General features: G+C 39.5%; 1 protein-coding gene across 2 annotated transcripts in view; it reads right to left on the bottom strand.

Moving 5' to 3' along the window:
• Window positions 1-19911, bottom strand: part of LOC120502428 (sodium channel protein type 5 subunit alpha-like) — a 212529-nt gene that overhangs the window by 138673 nt on the left and 53945 nt on the right. For both annotated transcript variants that reach the window (XM_039709853.1, XM_039709844.1), the window contains exons 6-7: window positions 17954-18045; window positions 9494-9724 (exon numbers count right to left, since the gene is read on the bottom strand). In XM_039709853.1, coding sequence (XP_039565787.1) covers window positions 9494-9724; window positions 17954-18045 — 323 coding nt within the window. The remainder of the gene's footprint in view (window positions 1-9493; window positions 9725-17953; window positions 18046-19911) is intronic.

Raw genomic sequence — 19911 nt, forward strand, 5'->3', positions numbered from 1 at the left:
ACCACCACAACAACCCCATATATTATCACACTTTCATAAAGAGCAACATTCAAATATCATTAGTCACTGCCCAGAGAAGAGTCCTCTGGCTGACTTTCTAACAAAAACTTCAGGGAGGTGTTTGTTATCTCAGACTATTTATTGCAGCCACACGGGCACTCACTGCTTGGAGACTTTCTCCCGGCGCTGGGGCTGGCACGGGGCACTGACAGCCACCCAACGTCCCCATTCCAAATTTAAAATGCAGTTCAGAAAGCTCCATCTCCTTACAGCTGTGATATGTGGCACGGAGGGGAAATAGACAACAGCCCCTCCTCGCCCTTTCGCCCACTGGCGCAAACGCGCTCTGCCTCCCGGTAATACGCGATAATTAAAACCAATCCTTGCTGCACTTGCTGTGTGCACACTGTGTCACACACGGCGAAGCCTCTAATAAATGAAATTGAGTCTGAAGATGAAAAACATGCCTCACAAAAGCCACGGAACAGGCTGTGTTAAGGGTGTCATTAGGGGAGAATGCTTTGGGGGAAAAATGGAACTGCTGGTTAGTTCTTCCTGGCTGAAAGGGGTTGTAAATAATTATAATAATCAGTTGCTCTCCTGTTGCTCAGCCCCTGACAGGGGATCTGGCTCTCCTTTGCTGTCCCTTGGCATTTGCTGCTGCTGACCCTTCTGCTGAGTTTCAGAGGCTCTTGGGTGCTCTCCTCTCCTTGCTTCCCATCCTCCCTCTTTCCCTGGAAAATCTCTTCTAGCCCAGCCCTCTGATGCCTCCATACCCTGTAACCTCATGGAAGGACATTTCCTAAACTTCAGTTCAAAAATGAATAGGAGAAGTTACAGCCAAGATGGTCGGGTGGGAAGAGGGAGCAGAGATCAAGGGGACAACTTTATTTACAGCACTGGCAACTGCATGACTTTGTGGTAAACACAGTCTGGAATTCTGGGCATGAATTGTCCTGCAGGAGATATGGAGGGTCTGGGAGGTTGTAGAAAATAATACAACCAGGTGGTGAGAGGGAAGTGGTCTCCTTCAGTTTGAGTCTCTCTGGTACGCTCTCCAGACAAGTCAGAGAAACAATTTCCCTGCCAGACTCAGCAGTCGCCTCAGCACAGAAAATGTCTCTAATTTTGACAGTACAGCTTTTTCCCCCTTTGTGAAAAAGCCACTAAAAATATCAATCAAGCCCTCTTGAGCTAGATGGCTCCCGTGCACTAGGAAGAGGCTCTGAAAGCCTCAGAGATCCACAGTACCTGGTTTGTGCTGCTCACATGGTCTGAGGGAACAAAAAGCACATCAGGAGAGGAGGAAAAGCACATCAGGAGCTTTTGGAGGTGCGCACTAGAGGAGAACAGAGAATTTCAATGCTCTCAAATTGGCTTGGGGACCTTGCCAAGCCTAGGAGCATCCCCAGGAAGACAAGGCAGGAGACAATGACTAGCAATAAACACACATGCTGGCTTTTAAACATCTTCAGATAATCTCCTTCTATGCCTCTGTGCCTCACCAGTCACTCAGACCCCCACTCTTAGGGCTGTAGGGTGCATAGTAACTAAAAGCATATTTAGTACCACTTGTTTAGACATATGCTCGACATGAATAGGCAGAAAAGTGCTGAAGTGTGCTCTCTGGAAGTTTCGTAGAGGTTTTCTGTTTTGTGGAATTTTTTCCATATGTTCCACACAAAAGAATTAAAATCAAAAGCTGCTACAAAGGTCAAATGCATTTGTGATTCCAGACAGATGATGGAAAAGTAGAAAAAAAAAACCCCGACTTCTGCATTTACTGTGATAAAGAAAACAAATAAATTGGATCAAAAAATGACTGGGAGATAGAAAACATAGGTTGAGACAAAAAGTCAGTGCGCAGGATCTCTGTGGGCTAACAGAGGGCTGCACCTGCACTTCTTTGTTACATTTATAAGAACAAGGGAAAGAGAAGGTGAGCAGAGAGGTAAAAACATGTCCCATACACAGTATTTTCCAGGTAAATAAAGTCTAAGGCATGGACTGAATGAGGAGCACTAGAGACACCTACTCCACGAAAAAAAAGAGCAGAGAAATGCAAAATGGAATATTAAGCTGTCAGAAAGTGAAGTAAAGCAGAGAAGGAGAAAATCTCACCTATTCATAACCTTGTCAGCCCTTAAATTTCCTGTAAAAGTTCAGATAAGAGAGATGGATTCTTTTTTTGGTAGGGTTTCTTACTCAACACTTTTATATAATATGAAGCTACGATGAGAGAAAAATGTGTAATACTGATATACAGGAGGGCAAGGATGAAGTAATATGGACAAGGGGATCAAGCTCAGCCTCAGCCAATTTGCAGATGACACCAAGCTGGGGGGGAATGTTGATCTCCTGGAGGGCAGGAAAGGCTTCTCACTCTTTACAACTCCCTGACAGGGGTGCAGCCAGGTCAGGCTCAGTCTTCTCCCAGGGAACAAGTGATGACAGGACTGGGGGAAACCACCTCAGGTTGTACATGAGGACATTTGGATTGGATATTAGGAAATATTTCCTCATGGGAAGGGTTACCAGGCCAGGGAGGTGGTGGAGTCACCACCCCTGCAGGTGTTTAAAAGATGTGTGGATGTGACACTTGGGGACAGGGTTTATTGGTGGATTTGGCAGTGCTGGGGTAATGATTGGTCTTGATGATCTTAAGAAAGACCACTTTTAATGCTTTCAATAGGGCACCTGCCAGACTGGAAAGTATTGAGAAGTAATGAGAATGACTGGGAAAATTTAGGAAGAGCAGCAATTGAAAAAATGGGCATCTTTTATCCTAGAAAAAAAAGGTGACTATCACAGTGAAAAATAGCATGTATTCTGGAAAAAGAGAACAGGGAGCTTTGTGTGCTCCTAGTGACAAGAACATGATAACAATGTTTTTTGCCTTAAGAAAATGGAAGGGGGAAAAGAAAAGAAGAATTTTCAAAACTAAAGATAAAGGAAATATTTTTCACTATATTTCCCATTTGAACTGCTGAAGTTGCTGCTGCAGGCTGCCCCTGTGGACAAAACATTCAAAGAAAGATTTGTTGCCTGTGTAGATAAGGACATCCTGAGTTACAACAGTTATTGTTAATAGAAAATGAGAAAAATATCTATACTTTGAGCTCTACTAATCATTTGCTGGAGCAAATGGGACTGTTCAGTCGCAGAGAGAGATGCTGCTCTAGGTATGCCAAGGCCAGATAGAGCCTGGGAATTCCCATATTTTATCTCACACTCGAGGGAGTTCAGCACTGATGGAAATTATCAGGAGAAAATATATTTTATTTATTCCTTAAAACCAATGCAAGAAGAGTAAGCAGCAATGCAAGTTATTCTCTGCTCATGGAGCACCTGGGCTGTGTGCTCAGAGGTAAAAGCAGAAGATGCTCTTGCCTTTGCAATGCACTTTATTGCTGACCCTGGAGCATGGACAGGCCTTAATGGGCACATAGAAAGTCCTTTTAAATGCACATCACTGTTCAAGCCAGGTGGTGTTTTAATTCTGTAGTTTATGAACAATTTGAAGGTGCAGGAAAACTGAAAATGTTTAGTCTGAATTTCCCATGGCAGACCTTTCTTCAAGTAGATCTTTGTATTAGCAATGATGAGAACAAAAGGTGTAAATGAGGTAGAAATCCTCTTGTTTCACAAAATATTTCAAATATTTACAATATAAGAGCATCATCTTTCACCGCAAGGCTGAAAAAAAATCTTCCTGGATGGTTAGGAAGAGACAGTATTGGATTCAGCATTATCAATTTCTATGTTTTTCTGATCCTTGCACTTCTGATGGGGTTTTATTTTTCTATTTAGCTTAAAAAATTAAAGTACACAGGTACAATGCCCATGTTAATAACGCATCAGAGCATTAAGTTTTGAGCATTGATGAAGCTATTTATCAAAAGACCCACAGTACTTGAACAAAGCCACAATATTTACAGTTAGAGTAATATCAATAGATTCCATGCTGACAAGCACCATCTGAAAGCCCAGAGAGGTTCCTTGTTTTAATCACTGGTTGATTCACAATCATACATAAAAAAAACACCTATTGCAATCCCAACTTGATTTATTGCTTCTCTCTTTCATCCCACCTCCATAATTATGCATCAAACGCTCGCTGTCTTCTATTACCACCTCAGACAACGCCTCAAACACTCCAGCTCTCCCCAAGCTGGCCATATTTATTATCTGACTTGGACAAAACTCTTTTCTCTACAGTTCCTATACAGATTCAAAGTATCTGTTCATAGAGCTCCATTTCAGTGGTTCTGGAAACAAAAATGATTCCATCAGGCAGAGATAACAATGAGGAACAGAGCTTAGAGAAGATACCCACAGCCTCATCTACATGCAGATGTACATTTCTATATGTTCACACATCTATGCCTCAGCATCTGTTCCATACAAGCCTTTGGTCCCTTCTCAAGTGCCCAAGAAGACCATGATTTGGATGGGTATTCCCAAAACTTCACATACTCTATACATCTTCCTAAATACAGAGCCTGAAGGAAACCCTAAGTCTTCCAGGTCTAACTGGAGGTGACGAAAAATATTACATTAATCTTGATCTGGATTTCTGCTTCTAAAAGTTGTTTTGTTTTTTCCCCCAGATCACTGTTAATCACACAATTTGACTCCAGGAGAAGAGAAAAATCACTGCCATGAAATGAATGCCAGACACTACTCTAGAAGAAAAAAATAACAACCCTGAAATACTTCTTTTAAGCTATAAAAATAGTAGCTGATTCCTCCCACTAAAAGGCTCATAAAGGTTGAACATTCATTTATTTTACTTGTTAATCTTTTTTAATGTCAATTGCTTGGACAAGACTATCTAACGGAAATTACAGGGTTGCTCTTTTTTACCTTAAAAGACTCCGATTTTGAGAGGAAAACGTATATAGAACAATTTGAAAACAAGCCTCTTTCAGAGTGTCTTAAACAATGTATTTAGTCTAAAGAAAAAGAAAATGCTGGGCTTTAAGACTATCATTCTATAAGTGACTTTATATAATTTAATTATAGTTTTAAAGCATTTTTTCTTATGCTTTCAGCCCTTACATTAAACCCTGCTCAACAAAAGGACTCAGATTTCTACTTACTGACTAGTCAATAATCCATTTTCATAATGGAATACATAAATGACATTAAAGATTCTAAAATCACCAGCTACATGAACCAACTACACCCAGTCCATTGGTACTTCTCTAAGTCAGTGACACATCTGACATCCCATAGCTTTTAATCCGTTCTAACTCCCATGTTCATGAAGCTTCACTTCATCAAAAACGTCTTTAATTAAAACACCACAACCCAAGACAGGCTTTTAAGACTGGTATTTGGAGCTGCTTTCCTAGAAATCTTTACAAGTATTGAAATTAGGCTTATGGTTTTTTAGTCAGCTGGTATTTCTAAACTATTAACTCTCCTAATGATAACCAACAGCCTAATGACTTTGATATTGATATATCGATCTCATAATTTTCATAATGCTGTGGATGTAAACTATCATTATTTTCAACCTTTTTTTCCCCCATCTATTTCATTTTTTTATATACAATCACTGCTGCATATAAAACTCCAGTCTTCCAGGTTTGTTATTATTAATGTCTAAAAATAATCCTCCTTGGGATTATTGATCACAATCTCTTACCAAATCTAGAACTGCAGGTAGGAAAATAATTACCTATCAGTAGTCACCATTTTCCCAGATGAATGATTGTAATTTTACCACTGGCACTTGACATGAAGAATTTTTTAGCCTGATTTTATCTGATGCTCAGCTGTCTCTCATCCCACAATCCATTCATTCAAAGAGTAGTTGCACAGAGGGAACTGGGAGACCTGATGAGCTACTTCTCCCTTAATCTTCATTTTCCCCCCTCTCTAGGTTTGCAGTGGTAAGCATTACTCATTGGAGACAAAGACAGAATGGAATAATTTTTCTGATAAGCCTTCCTCTTAGAAGTTCCTGTTTAAATTTTGAGTCATTTAAATGGGTAGAAAGAATATAAAAGTTCTCTTGTTCATCCCAAAGAGAGGTGCCCAGCAAAAGGCAGATTTTAGACCTGAATCTCCACTGTGAATTGAGGAAAGACTAAAATTTTGTCTCATCTTACCATGACTGCTGTGCCCAGTAATTAAACTGAGACACCAGAAGCACTCACAGTAACTTAGCAGAAGTTTCTTCCAGAGAGTTAAGCTGTTAATGACAATCCCTGGACACTTCCTTTCTTGATACTCTAATCTGGAATATTTGCTCACACTTTTATATTCTAGGACTTTGTATTCTAGTGTTTAGTGAACATAAATAGGAGCCAGTTTGAATTTTCCCACTGGATCTCCATGCTTACAATTTTGCCTCTTTCTTCCCAAGTTACCTGGCACTTCCTCCAGCTGCAGAAGTCACTGAAATGATGCCAAGAACAAACAAAATGCTGGGTGGACAGGCAGGAATTCCTTATGGGATTTGGTGTGTGATCATCTCATGGCAGATGGAGGGGGAAACCCAACAATTCTCAAAAACATTAGCAACCTTGCAATGCAGGATTGACAAGATTTATAGAAAAAAAGACTTTCCTTGAGCACACTGGTAGAACAGGAAAAGACCTGTAGGTCTTGAGTATGGAGTCAAGGGAAGGAGTTCCAGAAATCTAGGGTTGTGGTTGTTATTTCCTCAGGGATAAACCAAAAATCAAGAGCTACCACATAACTGTGGTTAAGCCAGTGATGACACAAAGTTTATAAACTGAGTTTTTTTCCCCCGTATATAAAACCAAAATGAGAGGATCGAGAAGACAGGTGAGAAAAAAAAATTCCTGCCTGGAGGCTGAAAGCTGATAAGGAAAGATTACAGAACTTTGTCCAGATATGAAGTAAGTTTTGAATAAAAAAGCAGACCTGGAGCTATCCCAAGCCATCCCAGAGACACAACCAAAATGTCCTCTGTAGCAAGTGCCCACAGCACACAATTATCTCAAACTAAAAATGCCTTTGAAAGACTCAAAACCAAGTTCTTATCTTCCCTCACACCTCATGACAAAGTCTCTCAACTATTTCCTGTGCAGCACCAAGCAATTCTTCTTTCCATTACCCTTTTAAGGGGTTTCACTGATTTCTGTTTTTCATTCATGCAAAAACAGTTATAAGGCACAGGAGGAGGCTGATGCCATTTCAGAGGTTCCCTGCTATGCTTTAAAATATTAAAATGTTCTTAAAGAATCCAAAGCAAATTTTTGCTTTTCAAGAAGAGCAGAACTATCATATCAGCCCATTTTAATTCTCCATTTTGGTGTTCTGACAAACAGAATTAAGAATTTCTCCAATTTAATTTTCAGTGGTTTGCATTCCTTTATATCTTTACATCCCCCTTTTTCTACAAAGTACTATTATGGATCTCTGACAGTTCTTCAGGTTTCTGTTTTCTGGGTTTTTTAGATTAGTATCCCTGCTCCAAACTAAATGACTCAGCCACATTGGTTTTGAAATCTCCAAAGAGCTCTTGTAATTGTCTGTGCTCCCTTTGAGTGAACTCTACTATCTCAACACGTTGGCCAATTTTCTTCTCTAGTTCTTCTTCAGAACAAACACTGACATGATTCTATTTCTTAATATATTCCTCTTTTTATCTAATTTGGTCTGCCTACACTTTAATCTAACTGTATGTATTGCTTAATTCCCTGCAGTACTTGAAATTCGGACTGTTATTAAATTGTGGTCAGTGCCTCTCCTTTAAACGGTCACTTCATTTCACCATAATACTTATGCAAAATGAAACACAAAGCACTATCCCATCTAGTCACAAAATGAGCCAGTCCTTCCATTTCTGAATCACTTTAGTGCAATAGGGGATGTTAAATGAAAATCCTATTTAATATTTTTCTCTCTTGCCTAATAGCTAAGCCTCCTTTTGAGCATTTTGAGGAAGACTTTCTTTGTACTTATTCAGAGCCCACTACTTTTTTCTCTTATAAAAATACTATTCTTCTATGTCTTCAGGGGCCTGCTGCATTGCCTCAACACTTTCACAATTTTAAAAATTTCTGTCTATCCAAAGTAAGTGACAACTGTTTGCCATAATGGTCCATGTCTTTATTTTCAGATATTATGCAAATACTAATTAATATTATTATAATTACTTCCTAGTAATACAACATGGTCAAAATTTAATTCACTTTAATCCATTATCTCTCCAAGTTGGTTGTCTTTGTAATAGGCAAATGTCTTCTAGTGACAGCAAGTGTATTTGCATGACCCTCTTACCCATTACTGGATTTCCTATATGGATTTCTGGGAGTGTCTGCCCTCCTCCCCACAGCAGGACTACATAAATAAACTTGCTCATGGTATGAGCATTTATGAGCTGGAGCAGCTGTACAATTCCCCACATTTAAAGCAATGCTGCAGCTGGCCCTGACATTATCTGTATTTTAACAGACTATCCTGTATCACATTTACCCCATCTCCATTTCCAGAGAGCCAGACTATCTTCACAGCTCCATTTCTTCCTTTCACCTTTATTGCAGGGCTTTATGCTTCCAGCCATCACTGTTTATCCCTCAATGCCTCTGTGAGAGAGGGAAAGCAGCTCCTCACACAGGTCTCAGCTATCTCTGGGTAGAGGAGCCCTGAAGTGCCTTAATCCAGCACAGGTGCAAAAATATCTTTACGAGCTCCTCACTGGAAGCAGGGGTAGCGTGGATGGGATAACACTTCAGCAGGTTCCACACCATCCAGCAGAATTCCAAGAGCTCTTTCCCCTTTCAGCTGATAAGGCTCTGATACAGGAGGATGAAGAAGACACACAGCCTGATGGTCAGGGCCAGTTCCAAAAACAACCCTCACTCAGGCAGAGCTTTGTGACCTGTCCTTCCTTAATGCTGCATCGACCACATCATGCCTTAAAGACACCCATGGTGAGGAAAAGATTTCCTTAAAAATTTATTTATTTGGGGATTTTTCAGAGTAATAAAGACTGAATTGATTTGTTTTACCTTTTTGATTTTTTTTTAAGGCCATTAACTCAAATGTTGAAGTTTTTCTAGAAAATGCAACAGCTATAAATTGTCTTCAGAGAAACAGCATGCAAACCAGACCGACACACGCAAAGTTGAAATTTTCATGTGAATGCTCAATTCTAGAAAACAGAGGTTAAAAATATATAAGACCCCCTAAAACTGTGAAAATCATCATTGAGGCAGTGAGGACTTCATAAAAAAGCAGCAAAACTATTTTCAGCATGAACTGTGAAGGCACCATAGAGATTCAAGAAAGGTACCTCGGGCTTTCAAAACCACATTGACATCATGATGAGCCAGTAGTCAAATTTTGCTGATTCACGTACAGATCTTCATCAATATAATTTAAAAGGAAAAAACCCAACCAACCAACCAAACGAAAAAAAACAACGAAAAAAACCACAACCACAAACAAACAAAAATCCCCCAAACCTCAAATGACTAGAAACTGGATTACAGGCCAAAGAGAAGCTTACCTGGATCATTAAGAAATTCCTCTGAGTTGTTCCACATCCTACCATCCAAGTAAAAGGAGCCATTGGTGAAGTTAAACATGGTGAAATCCCTGACACATTTGTGTCTCAGGTTGCCCATGAAGAGCTGGAGGCCTATGAGGGCAAAGACACTCAAGCAGAAAACCGTCAGGATCATCACATCTGCAAGTTTCTTAACAGACTGGATAAGTGCCCCTACAATGGTCTTCAGCCCTAGGGAGATAAAAGCCGAAAGTTTATAGACTGAGAGACTGAAATGTGTCTGCAAACAGCTGCTTTTCATGATGAAAATCTCCATGGAAAGGGAAATCTGAAGGGCTTTGAGTACGTGTTTGCAACTGGACGTCAGAAACTAGAGACAAGTGATCACTATGAATGTCTACTTCGGCCTGCTTTTGGACAAAAGTCCTGGAATTGCACAAACACTGGTTTAAAAATGGAGGGGAAGAACTGGATGGAGGGACAGTGAGATGTGAAACTATCCATGGATAAAAAAAATACGGAATGTTTTACACTTTCATGGAGCTGCAGTAAAGGCGGTAAAGCCTAAATCCCATTGAATTTTGAGAACGTGAATTGCTTTTAAATCTCTCAGGTGATTCTGATAACTTTATCCCTCACATAAACAGATGAAGAGGTATGGAAATGCTGTTTATTCCCTGATTATTTTACATATTTTAGTGCCAAATCCAACATGCTGTCCTCATATGAATAACTCCTCTGCCTTCAATTCATTTGCTTAAGACAACAAGAATTTGGGATTAGAAAAAAGCCAAATACAGGCAATCAAATAAATGCAGTGGAAATTATTTGAGTAAAACAACCTGAGGCTCCAACACTACCTGGGCAAAGTCAATCGCTTTATAGTATGCTGCCAAAGTAGATAAATAATCCCATTGCATAACACCAAAGGCTTGGGTCACACAAATTAGCTTCTCTTTTATTATTTCACCCTGTAACACTAGATTCAGCTTATTCTTCCATAAATATTCAGATAAAAATAATTATACAATTTTCTCAAGTGACAGTTCTTGCTTTTGAAGTGTTCCTGGAGATCAGCACTGCTTGAGCTGATTGAATATTACATGACTCCAACAGAAAACACCATTCCTTTTTAAAAAAAGACCCTTCTCCTCTAAACTGGTGTGCTGCAGCTGGACATTAATATCAGCTGTGCATTGGTGGCAATTTTGTAATTTCTTTCCTATTTATATTTAATTAATTCTGGCAAGTAGTAATAAATGCTTCTGATAATCTGTGTCACCAGTATGGCAGCAATAAGAAAAATTTAGTTAAATAGAAAAAAAGAAAATGCAAAGAGGAAACAGGAGGAATTCTCCTGGGCAATATTCAGAAGCACATTGATTTGTTCACTGAATATGAACATACACATTAAATCTCAGCTCCTTGGAATTCCACCCCAAGAGTTTGGCAGCCACAAAGGCTGAGCTAGTGCAGTGTAATTGGAAATAATGTGAAAATGTATTTCAGGACTCATAGGAAAGCAAAATTAGCTTTTGGCTTTGCTTAAAAATCCCTGGTTAGATTGAGGGGAAACCAGGGTTTCTCAGAGGAGGATGAGCTGCTGGAATGGCCAACAGGTGCAGTAATCCCTAAAATACTCCACTCCTGCACAGGACACTGCTAATCTGTGAATGATACTAACATCTGTAAAATGGCCTATTTAACCAAAAGGCACTGATACACCAGGTGTGGGGAGCCCACAGAATTCCCAGAATGTCCAGGTTGGAAGAGACTTTCAAGCTCATTGAGTCCAACCCAGCCCCAACAGCTCAGCTAAACCCTGGCACCCAGTGCCACATCCAGGCTTTGTTAAACACACCCAGGGATGGGGACTGCACCACCTCCCTGGGCAGGCCATTCCAGAACTTTATCACTCTTTTGTGATTAAAAAAAACAACTTTTTCCTGATTTCCAGTCTATATTTCCCTTGGTGCAGCTTGAGACTGTGTCCTCTGGTTCTGTCAGTTGCTGCTCTCCCGACTAAATACTTTGTTTGCCTCTCCAAAATTAGTTTGTGGCATGGTAAAGAGGATGAGGTTAAACAGCTCCCTGCTCTGCTCAAAAATAAAGTATAAATTGTTGCAGGACAAACATCAGGCAAAACCCAGAACAAGGTTTTACAAATGAGGTCAGTTCTACTCAGATACTTAGAAAAAGGCTGACTTTGAATTTTTTAACCCATCTGTAGGCTTGGCTGTCTGTTTTCATGCCTAAAGAAAAATGAAACCTCTTCTGCTAATCCAGCCTTGAGTAAATTTTTTTGCCTGAACATGAAGTAATTTTATATATAGCCCAATTCTGAAAGGACTTCTGTGGTGTCACCCTTGCCCAGCATTATAAGACCTTTAAGACAGCCAGGTCTTACAAAAGTAGTAAGGTGAGGAGAAAATTTGAAAATAAACTAGAATTTAAAGTTTTTTTAATCTAATAGTCTGAAACATTTTCAGTGATTCTTATCATTTGTTGTCCTTTGAAGGCACAGATGTTTCTTCACTGAAGTTAGTTAAACTTGGGAAATCCAAATGCACACCTAGTCTTAAGGAAAAAATACTACAAATTCTTTTACTGCCATACTTGCTGTGAAATCCCTGCAGAACATTTATTTGTTTGTAATACAAATACAAACTTGGAGTCTGTAATTGTAGCATCTAAGGGCACTAATTGGTCTTACTCATATGGGCAAGGGCAATGGGAGTCCTAATACGAATAGGGATAATATTAGAGAAAAAAACCCTACAAAATTCTAGTCACAAATAAAGACATTCTGTTTTCAAAATCAGGCCTCAGTATTGCCAATTTCAAGGTCATTTCATAAAACATGTTTTTCCCAGATTACTTACTGGAGTTTTAAATAGAATAGCAATTCTATATTCTTCATTTTACAAGTTCATTCCTTGCAGGTAGCAAATAATTTCTTTATTAAATGTTTCTCTGCTTTATTTACTTTTTAATTTTTTTTGTTTTGTTTTCATAGCTTACAAGCTTCTGAACAATTTAAGAAGATGATACTTTAGTAATACAATTTCTGTAATTAAAGACCATTTAAAAATAACTTGTACTCTGCCTCCTGGACCTTTGTTAAAACTTTCCAGGAAAACAATTTGGAGAGTGTTATACTTACAGCTGAACTGTTTTTTCTCACCCTTTAAAACCAAAATTTTCCCAGAAAATTAAGTAGCATCCATCAAGGTGGTTGACACAACTAAGTGCCAAGGCTAAGGAAAATATTTAATTTATTGCTCATTTAAACTATCTGTGCCTCTAAAACAGAAGGGCTGAGGGGAATTAAGGACACTCAGGACTTCTTGCAGGTGCTCTGCATCTCTGAATCAATCCCATGTTTTGTAAAAGCAATGCTAGATGTATTCAAATTTAGAGCACAGTTAAATCTTCTGGAGAAATAATCCTTCTTTGAAATAGTGCCAATGAGAGCACTGCAATATAGCTTAATAGAAGATATTATTTATGGGGCATTAAAGGCATTTACTTAATTCTTGCAAGTCAAACATCAAACCAGGCAGCATGCAGGAAAAAACCTGAGGATCTGATCCAAAGCTGAGTAACATCTACAGCTGTTAATGACAATGGGTCTATAGATTACTCCCTGTGGAGTAAATCAATAACAGGCTTTTTCTGAATCACTGACTTCTTTCCACACCTCTGGGCCAAATCCTGCTTGCATGACATGAAAAAAACCACGAGATCCAAAATCAGAGGAATGAGGGCTGTGTAGGCAGCCTGACATCCGCAGAGAGCAAGGAGAATTTGGCCCAAATGTTCCTGTTAAGGCAGGTAGAAATTATCACATTCAGAGGTTAATCAAATAATCGTTTTTCAAATGCAAATCAGAAACCATAGAAAATGCAAGCAACACCAAACAATGAGAAATGGCAAGATCCCAAAACACCATCCATTCCTTATGTGAGATGTGAGGAAGTATTAGCATAATTCAGTATGACATCCATACCAGATGTTGGCAATCACCTACAGAACATCAGACACGTTCATGCATAGTCTGGAAACAAGCGGGAAGGAGAAGAAAAATAAAAAAATAAAAAAATAAAAAAAAAAACCACAAAAAAGAAAAAAAAAGAGTGTGAATTGCAACAGGGTTGTCCTCACGGAGCCCATTCCTTTCCCTGAGGATACACCTGTGTCCTGTAAATGTCTGCACGAGTCACAGGCATGTAGGGAGAGAAGGGCTCACTCTTGATGAGTGTATTTTGTCATTACTTACTGAGACATGGGGCAGCAAAGAGTTTAAGAACGTGTTGGCAAACTTGAATTGGTGTCAGCATTCCTGCAGGCTGGCTTAGCGTGGAAAAGTGACTGACAGGCCAGTCTCCAAGAAAAACACAAATATGCCATATGTTCTCACCTCTGGGATAGCTACTTCTTGAGTTAAGTGATTTACCCACCAAAAGGGTGACATTTATCTCCCCGCAGCAGGATTTCAGTGAGACTGAAGCAGTGAACAGGGGTCACTCTCCTCCACACAGTCTTAATTCTTGTTCTCCAAGCTCTGTTCTGGCTATCACAGAGGCACTGGATAACATTCACAGCACTATTTATAGCCTTTAGTCTCACACTAACTTAAATGGGAGCTGGATCAGGCCCCAAAGTGCCTTGGCCCAATTTTCTATGAGGTCACCTTTCCCTGGTACCCTGTCGTTTTGTGTGAGATGTCCGCGGTGTACGCGCCTGCTCCAGAAAGAGCAGGGGAGCTTCCCTGGATACAGCTGCACACAGGCAGTGCTCAGAATCCTGGGGATGATGATGAGGATTATGATGATGATGATGATGATGGCCTGCTTTATGTGGTCTTTTGATGAAGAGTGTGTACCTCAGGGTTTATATTATCTCAATTAGTACTTATCAAAAACATCGGTGATTTCCATGAGGATGAAATATGATTCAAGACCCTCTGCTGTTGTTTCTATTGAGCCCACTGGGATTTGGATGCTCTGGTAATGGGATGCTAATGGGAGACAAATGAATGGCTTCAGTGGGTTGTTCTGTTGCTGACCATGGTTCCTATCTGGCTAGAAAAACAAATGAATCCAGTTGCCATGGGAACACGCAAGACGCCAATTAGTAAATCAAATCACTGAGAGTTAAAGGTTTTAAAATGCTCCCATAGAGAAAATGTTACCTATTTCTAAGCACCTGAACCTGTACAAAGCTTGTTTTCCTCTCAATATCACGGGCAACTGGAAAACAGGAAGAAATGGGTGTGCTCAGTGCAGGAAAGGGGAAATGGAGGTGTTCCATGAAGGTCCTCTGGCACTTTAAGGGCTGCCACAGGAGGTAAGGCACTGACCTGATGTCTTACACAGCTCCAGGGGAAAAAAGAGAGATCTGATAAAGCAAGAAACAGGGAAGCTGCATTCCGAGACAGGACCTGCAGGTCTATGCACATTTGGAGCAGGAGATATTGGCAGTCTGGCACCCAAACTGAGCCCCAGCCCTCCAGTGAGAGGGAAGCTGGCTGGTAGATGCCAACGTTTGTGTTATTGGCTCTGGATCCGAACCATCCACCTGGGACAAATCTTCTAATAACAAAAACAGTGAGTCACTGGAACAGTTCCTGGACTTCTCAGGAAGACCCTGAGACCTCCACCTTTGAAGGGCTGCTCAAAGAAGTCAGGCAATAAATACCATGCCATACTTGAGCTGTGCTAAATGCAGCCTTAGGCCAGGGGAATGGACTCTGAATTTAGGAGATCTTTTTCAGCCCTGTGAGCCCATGTCCCCCTAAAGATCCCTGTGCCGGCCTGAGCACTTAGAGCCAGACATTAAAGGTAGGTGAGATTTTTAAAAGCACTAATTGTCAGCTTTACTGACTCCCTCTGGAGTCAATAGAGAAACTCATTGATTCCAAGTGAAGCAGAATGCCTTTGAAAAGCAGCCTCTAAGTGCTTTGCTGGACAGAAGCCTCGCACCACCGAGGACTTGGCCCGTGGCTTTCTGTAAACAATTTCACTGAGCACGACGAGTCCAAGCATGTTTGTGCAAATAGAAGGACCTGATGGAAAAGTGATCAATTTTATTGAGGCAAAGCTCAGATATTTCCAAAGGAGAACGCAACTTGGTGTTTTTCACCCAAGACGTGAAAGAGGAAGCAAAAATAACAAGCACCTTCTCCTCTCTATAGCAATTAACCCCAAAAATCTCATGAAATATGTTAATGCTCATCATCTTTTCATTTTTAAGCCTGCTGGGGGAAAATATTTCACCTCAGCATAAGCCTATGTTATCATTAAAAACTCAGACTGATCTCCAGAGAAACCACAGCATCATGTCCAATATATCTTTTAAAATATATATGCCTAACTGTAAAATGAAGTGACTCCTCTGAAATTATCTGTTAATATTAAAAAAAACCCACCTTGTCTGTTTTTCACTGGCAGCTATGGCAATTTGTACCTCTCCACATTTGTAATTTAATAGTCAGGACACAGGTAATCTTGATGATAAAATCAAAGGCCAGATATTCTATTAGCATATTTACATGCAGTTATGTCACCAAATAATTCAGGAACTTGTACATAAAAATGCAGTTATCAAAAAAACTAATCAAATATTCAGTCAGAATGAAAAAAGAGAATGTGAGTTATTATGCATTACTTTAATAAATAACACTCCTTTTTTTTTTTTTTTCTATTAACCAACAAATGGAACAACTCAGTGTTTAATATCACTGAAGGGGTTTGGTGTATTTGAATCTGGATATTTTGAATCTCAGCACTCAATTTTTTCCCCACTAAGTCGTATCTTATCATTTGATGTAAAACAAGTTTCATCTCCTCCTCTGATATAGGACAGCAGAAAATTGTTATATATAACTCAGAAAAATTGACATGCTCTGCTCTGAGGAGGCTCAAGCCTGAGACAAGATGTAAGGTGAAAGGTGTCCCCTGGAGACAGATGTCCCTGCAAGTTAAGTCTTCAAATTGCTATCAGAGGAATCCAGGAAACAAACTCTGCTTTTCTCTCTGAGTAGCCACTGTCATCTCACAGGACCTGTAAAGCTATGCTCAGCCCTGTTTCCAAACAAAAATAAAAATCCTATCTCAATGGAAATCCTTTTACAACAAACTTAAAAATCCCCCAAAATCTCTGCTAATAAATTGTTCTTTAAAATTTAAAGACAAAAATTAAGACAGGTACTGGTTTCGTACCTAATGAATCTCTTTCAAATCTGTATTTGGACACACACCTCCAATGAAAAGTACTTTGCTTTCCCAGTAATTTCCCTATTTTTCATTACTGTGATATTGGAATGAGGAACCAAACTCTAGACCCAGATATATATTTTTTTCTTAACACTTCCATTCCTGAATTCCCATTTCTAGCTCCATGTGGTAATGAGCTTTAATACATATCCCTGTAAGTTTACTACACACAATTTGTTTAGATTGATACTACAGTGTGTATAATAGAGTGGGTGGAAAAGCCTTTCTAACCTTAAAGATCTGTGAGTGAGAATCTGAGGAGTTCTCTCAATGTTTTGAATATTTTTAACAAGTAATTGCCAACATCTGTTCAGGATTATCACAGATAGGATCTACCATGCATGGTTTTTGCTATCTTCTCTACCTTGTCATGCAGGTTGGAGCTGTTAAACACTGAGGCTGAATGAGACCTGTCCATAGATAATGCTCAGCAAGAAAGTTTTGTTGCATGGTTAGTCCTCAGTGGACTCAACTCCGCATAAATTATTTAATAATATTTTTGTTTTAATAGTAAGAGATCATATAAAGAGCTTCTTTCACTACCAGATGTGTAGTAAAACTGATTTTTCTTCTTTTTTTCTGAGGGGAGAAATCATAGCCTTGAAAATATGAGAAAACATCAGTTGAGGAAATGCTGAACCTACCGAAATAAACACTGAAATGTTTTCCAATCTCTTCAAGGCCCAAAATTTCAGCAGTGTTTCTATCACATGCAAATGGATAAACACCATGACAAATTAGGCTATCTGTGCCTGCAGTCTTGAAACCTCAGCTCATAGCACAGATTTAGATTCCTCTATCGATGTGCTCTTAAACATGAATATGCATTTTGAGGTCATTAACCTTCCATTTCTGAAAATCGATATCCGAAGGTTTTAAAAGATTGCCATCTTCATAGGGTTCACAGATGAGCACTTTATGTATGTGATTCATGAGCCACTGTTCTTACTGCAGCACTTGTGAGCTCTGCAATTTTGGAGGCACACTCATTCCTTCTGCCCACAAAAACCATTTTGGAAAAAAACATGCAAGAAAAAGTGTATTCTATTGACAGGTCACATTCCCTACATTCCTCCATTTCCTGATCAGTATCTATGGTTAAGTCTTTGGTAATTACAGTGTTTACTACTGGAAATGGCATGTAGGCTTTAACTGCAGCCCGAGTGTTTAACCTGATTTTCACCTGAAATGACTGAGATTGTTTTCAGCGCCCGCAGTACTCTGAACGTTCGTAAGGCTGAGACATTGCCCAGGTCCACAAATTCAGTTATGTATCTGTAACAAGGGAAAGTCACACACAGACAATGACAAAACACCAGCCAAAAAAACAACAATCAAAGGGACAAAGAGAGACAGAGAAAGAATCACTTGTAGCTGAGAGCCAAAACATAAGGATCAGGGCGTCTTACCTGGGATTACTGAAATAGTTTTTAAAGCTCTCAATACCCTGAAAGTCCGAAGAGGTGAAACACTGCCTACATTCACAAATTCTCCTACATACCTGTAGAATTAAGTCACAGTTATTTGGAATTATACAATAGAGTATGAGACTTGTCTGAATGTAGAAAGCATTCATACACAGTGGGAGTGAACGCAGCCAAATGAGAGGTGCATCCACTTTTCAGGCTGTTTCTTTGATGCCATTTGCCCCGGGTTTTTATTAGCGCACATCATTTCAAATGCTACTTGAACTATTAAACTTTTCTATTAGGCATCCATGCTTTAAAACAACTGGGTGAACTCTGTTATTGTGCTGTTCAGCCATAAATACTTTAAAGATTTTACCATCATGTAGTTGAACAAAAAATAAAATTCTTTACATTATTGGAAATATTAAGAGTTATTTTGCTGCTTCAAATACTTAAGCAATTTTCACATAATAGCTTCTGAAAACTACATATAGGACAACACAGCAAAACAGTTCAAACATTTCGATTGGGTTATTTAGTTTAACATGCTGTAGTTCTGTGGTAAGCAAATTTTGGTTTCAAGAGATGCTTTAAATTCTATTTTGTTTTATATTTCAATTTCATGCCCTTTGGCTGTGGGAAGATGGAGTCTAAATGAATATAACCACCATCCTACTAAAAACTCTTTATTATTAAAATACCAGTCCCAGCTGTTCCCTGCCTTGCCTCTTTTGGTCATCCTGGAGACTCATCACATCCATGCTAAATGCTCCCAGGAGGGAGCATTCCAGTCATGGAATGAGCTTCATTTAATCAGTGTTGTACAAAATTATTTCCTCCCAGTCAGAATGCAGAAAAACCATAGTCACCACTGCATCTTCAGAACAAAAGAGATCTTGGACCCTTGAATTTTACTTCTAAAATTCTACCAAATTTCATTCAACTGCCCTACTTCTTTGGGGCCTTTGTTTCTAAATGTTACAGAAAAAAACCCACCTGGTTATTTTAAAAAGCCTGCTTAAGTGGCCTTTGTCCAAAGGCCCCTGGGGAGGACAAAGCAGCCTCTCCATATCTACTAATTCCAGATTATAGCCTGGAAGAACAACATTGCTTCTCTTCATAATCTCACAGGGGAGTCTGGGCAACGATTCACCTGTTCCTTCCCCAACTTTACCCTGTATTTCTCTCCCAAATACTTCTTCAGCATGAAAGATGGAGGAAAAAAAAATAATTTGGGGAGAAGCACTAGGATGGAAATATGGCTTTGCTGACCAGAGAGTTGTAAAAACACATTAGAAATATTTGATCAAGCATATGAAGCAGATAATACTGCTGTTTGTAATAGTCAATTAGGATTTATTTAGGTCATTTTTATAATTAAAATGCTGCTGACCAGTTCTATACCAGGGAGTGAGAAGTAACTGGAATTCCTATTTTGAATTTTCCCATTAGCCATGGGATTGCATATTGTCTTTAAGATTTTGACAGGGCACTTCCCAACCCAGAGCTACAGCTGCTTCACCCTCACCTGTCCTGGAAAGAGGAACTCACTAGTCTGGGAGAGTGGGATCTAAACAAGGGCAGTTTCATAATTTCCTTTGAACCCACCCCTGACCCCAGAGAGGGTCACAAGCCATGGCTCTGCCCACTGGCACAGGACAGCAGAAAAGCCCCAGGGACCTGCAGCACTTGTTATTCTCCAGTGTGCAATTTGAAATGACTCTCTGTGGCC

The sequence above is a fragment of the Passer montanus genome, unplaced genomic scaffold (assembly GCF_014805655.1).
Source record: "Passer montanus isolate IOZ18808 unplaced genomic scaffold, ASM1480565v1 scaffold10, whole genome shotgun sequence".
In the NCBI taxonomy this organism is placed as follows: Eukaryota; Metazoa; Chordata; class Aves; order Passeriformes; family Passeridae; genus Passer; species Passer montanus.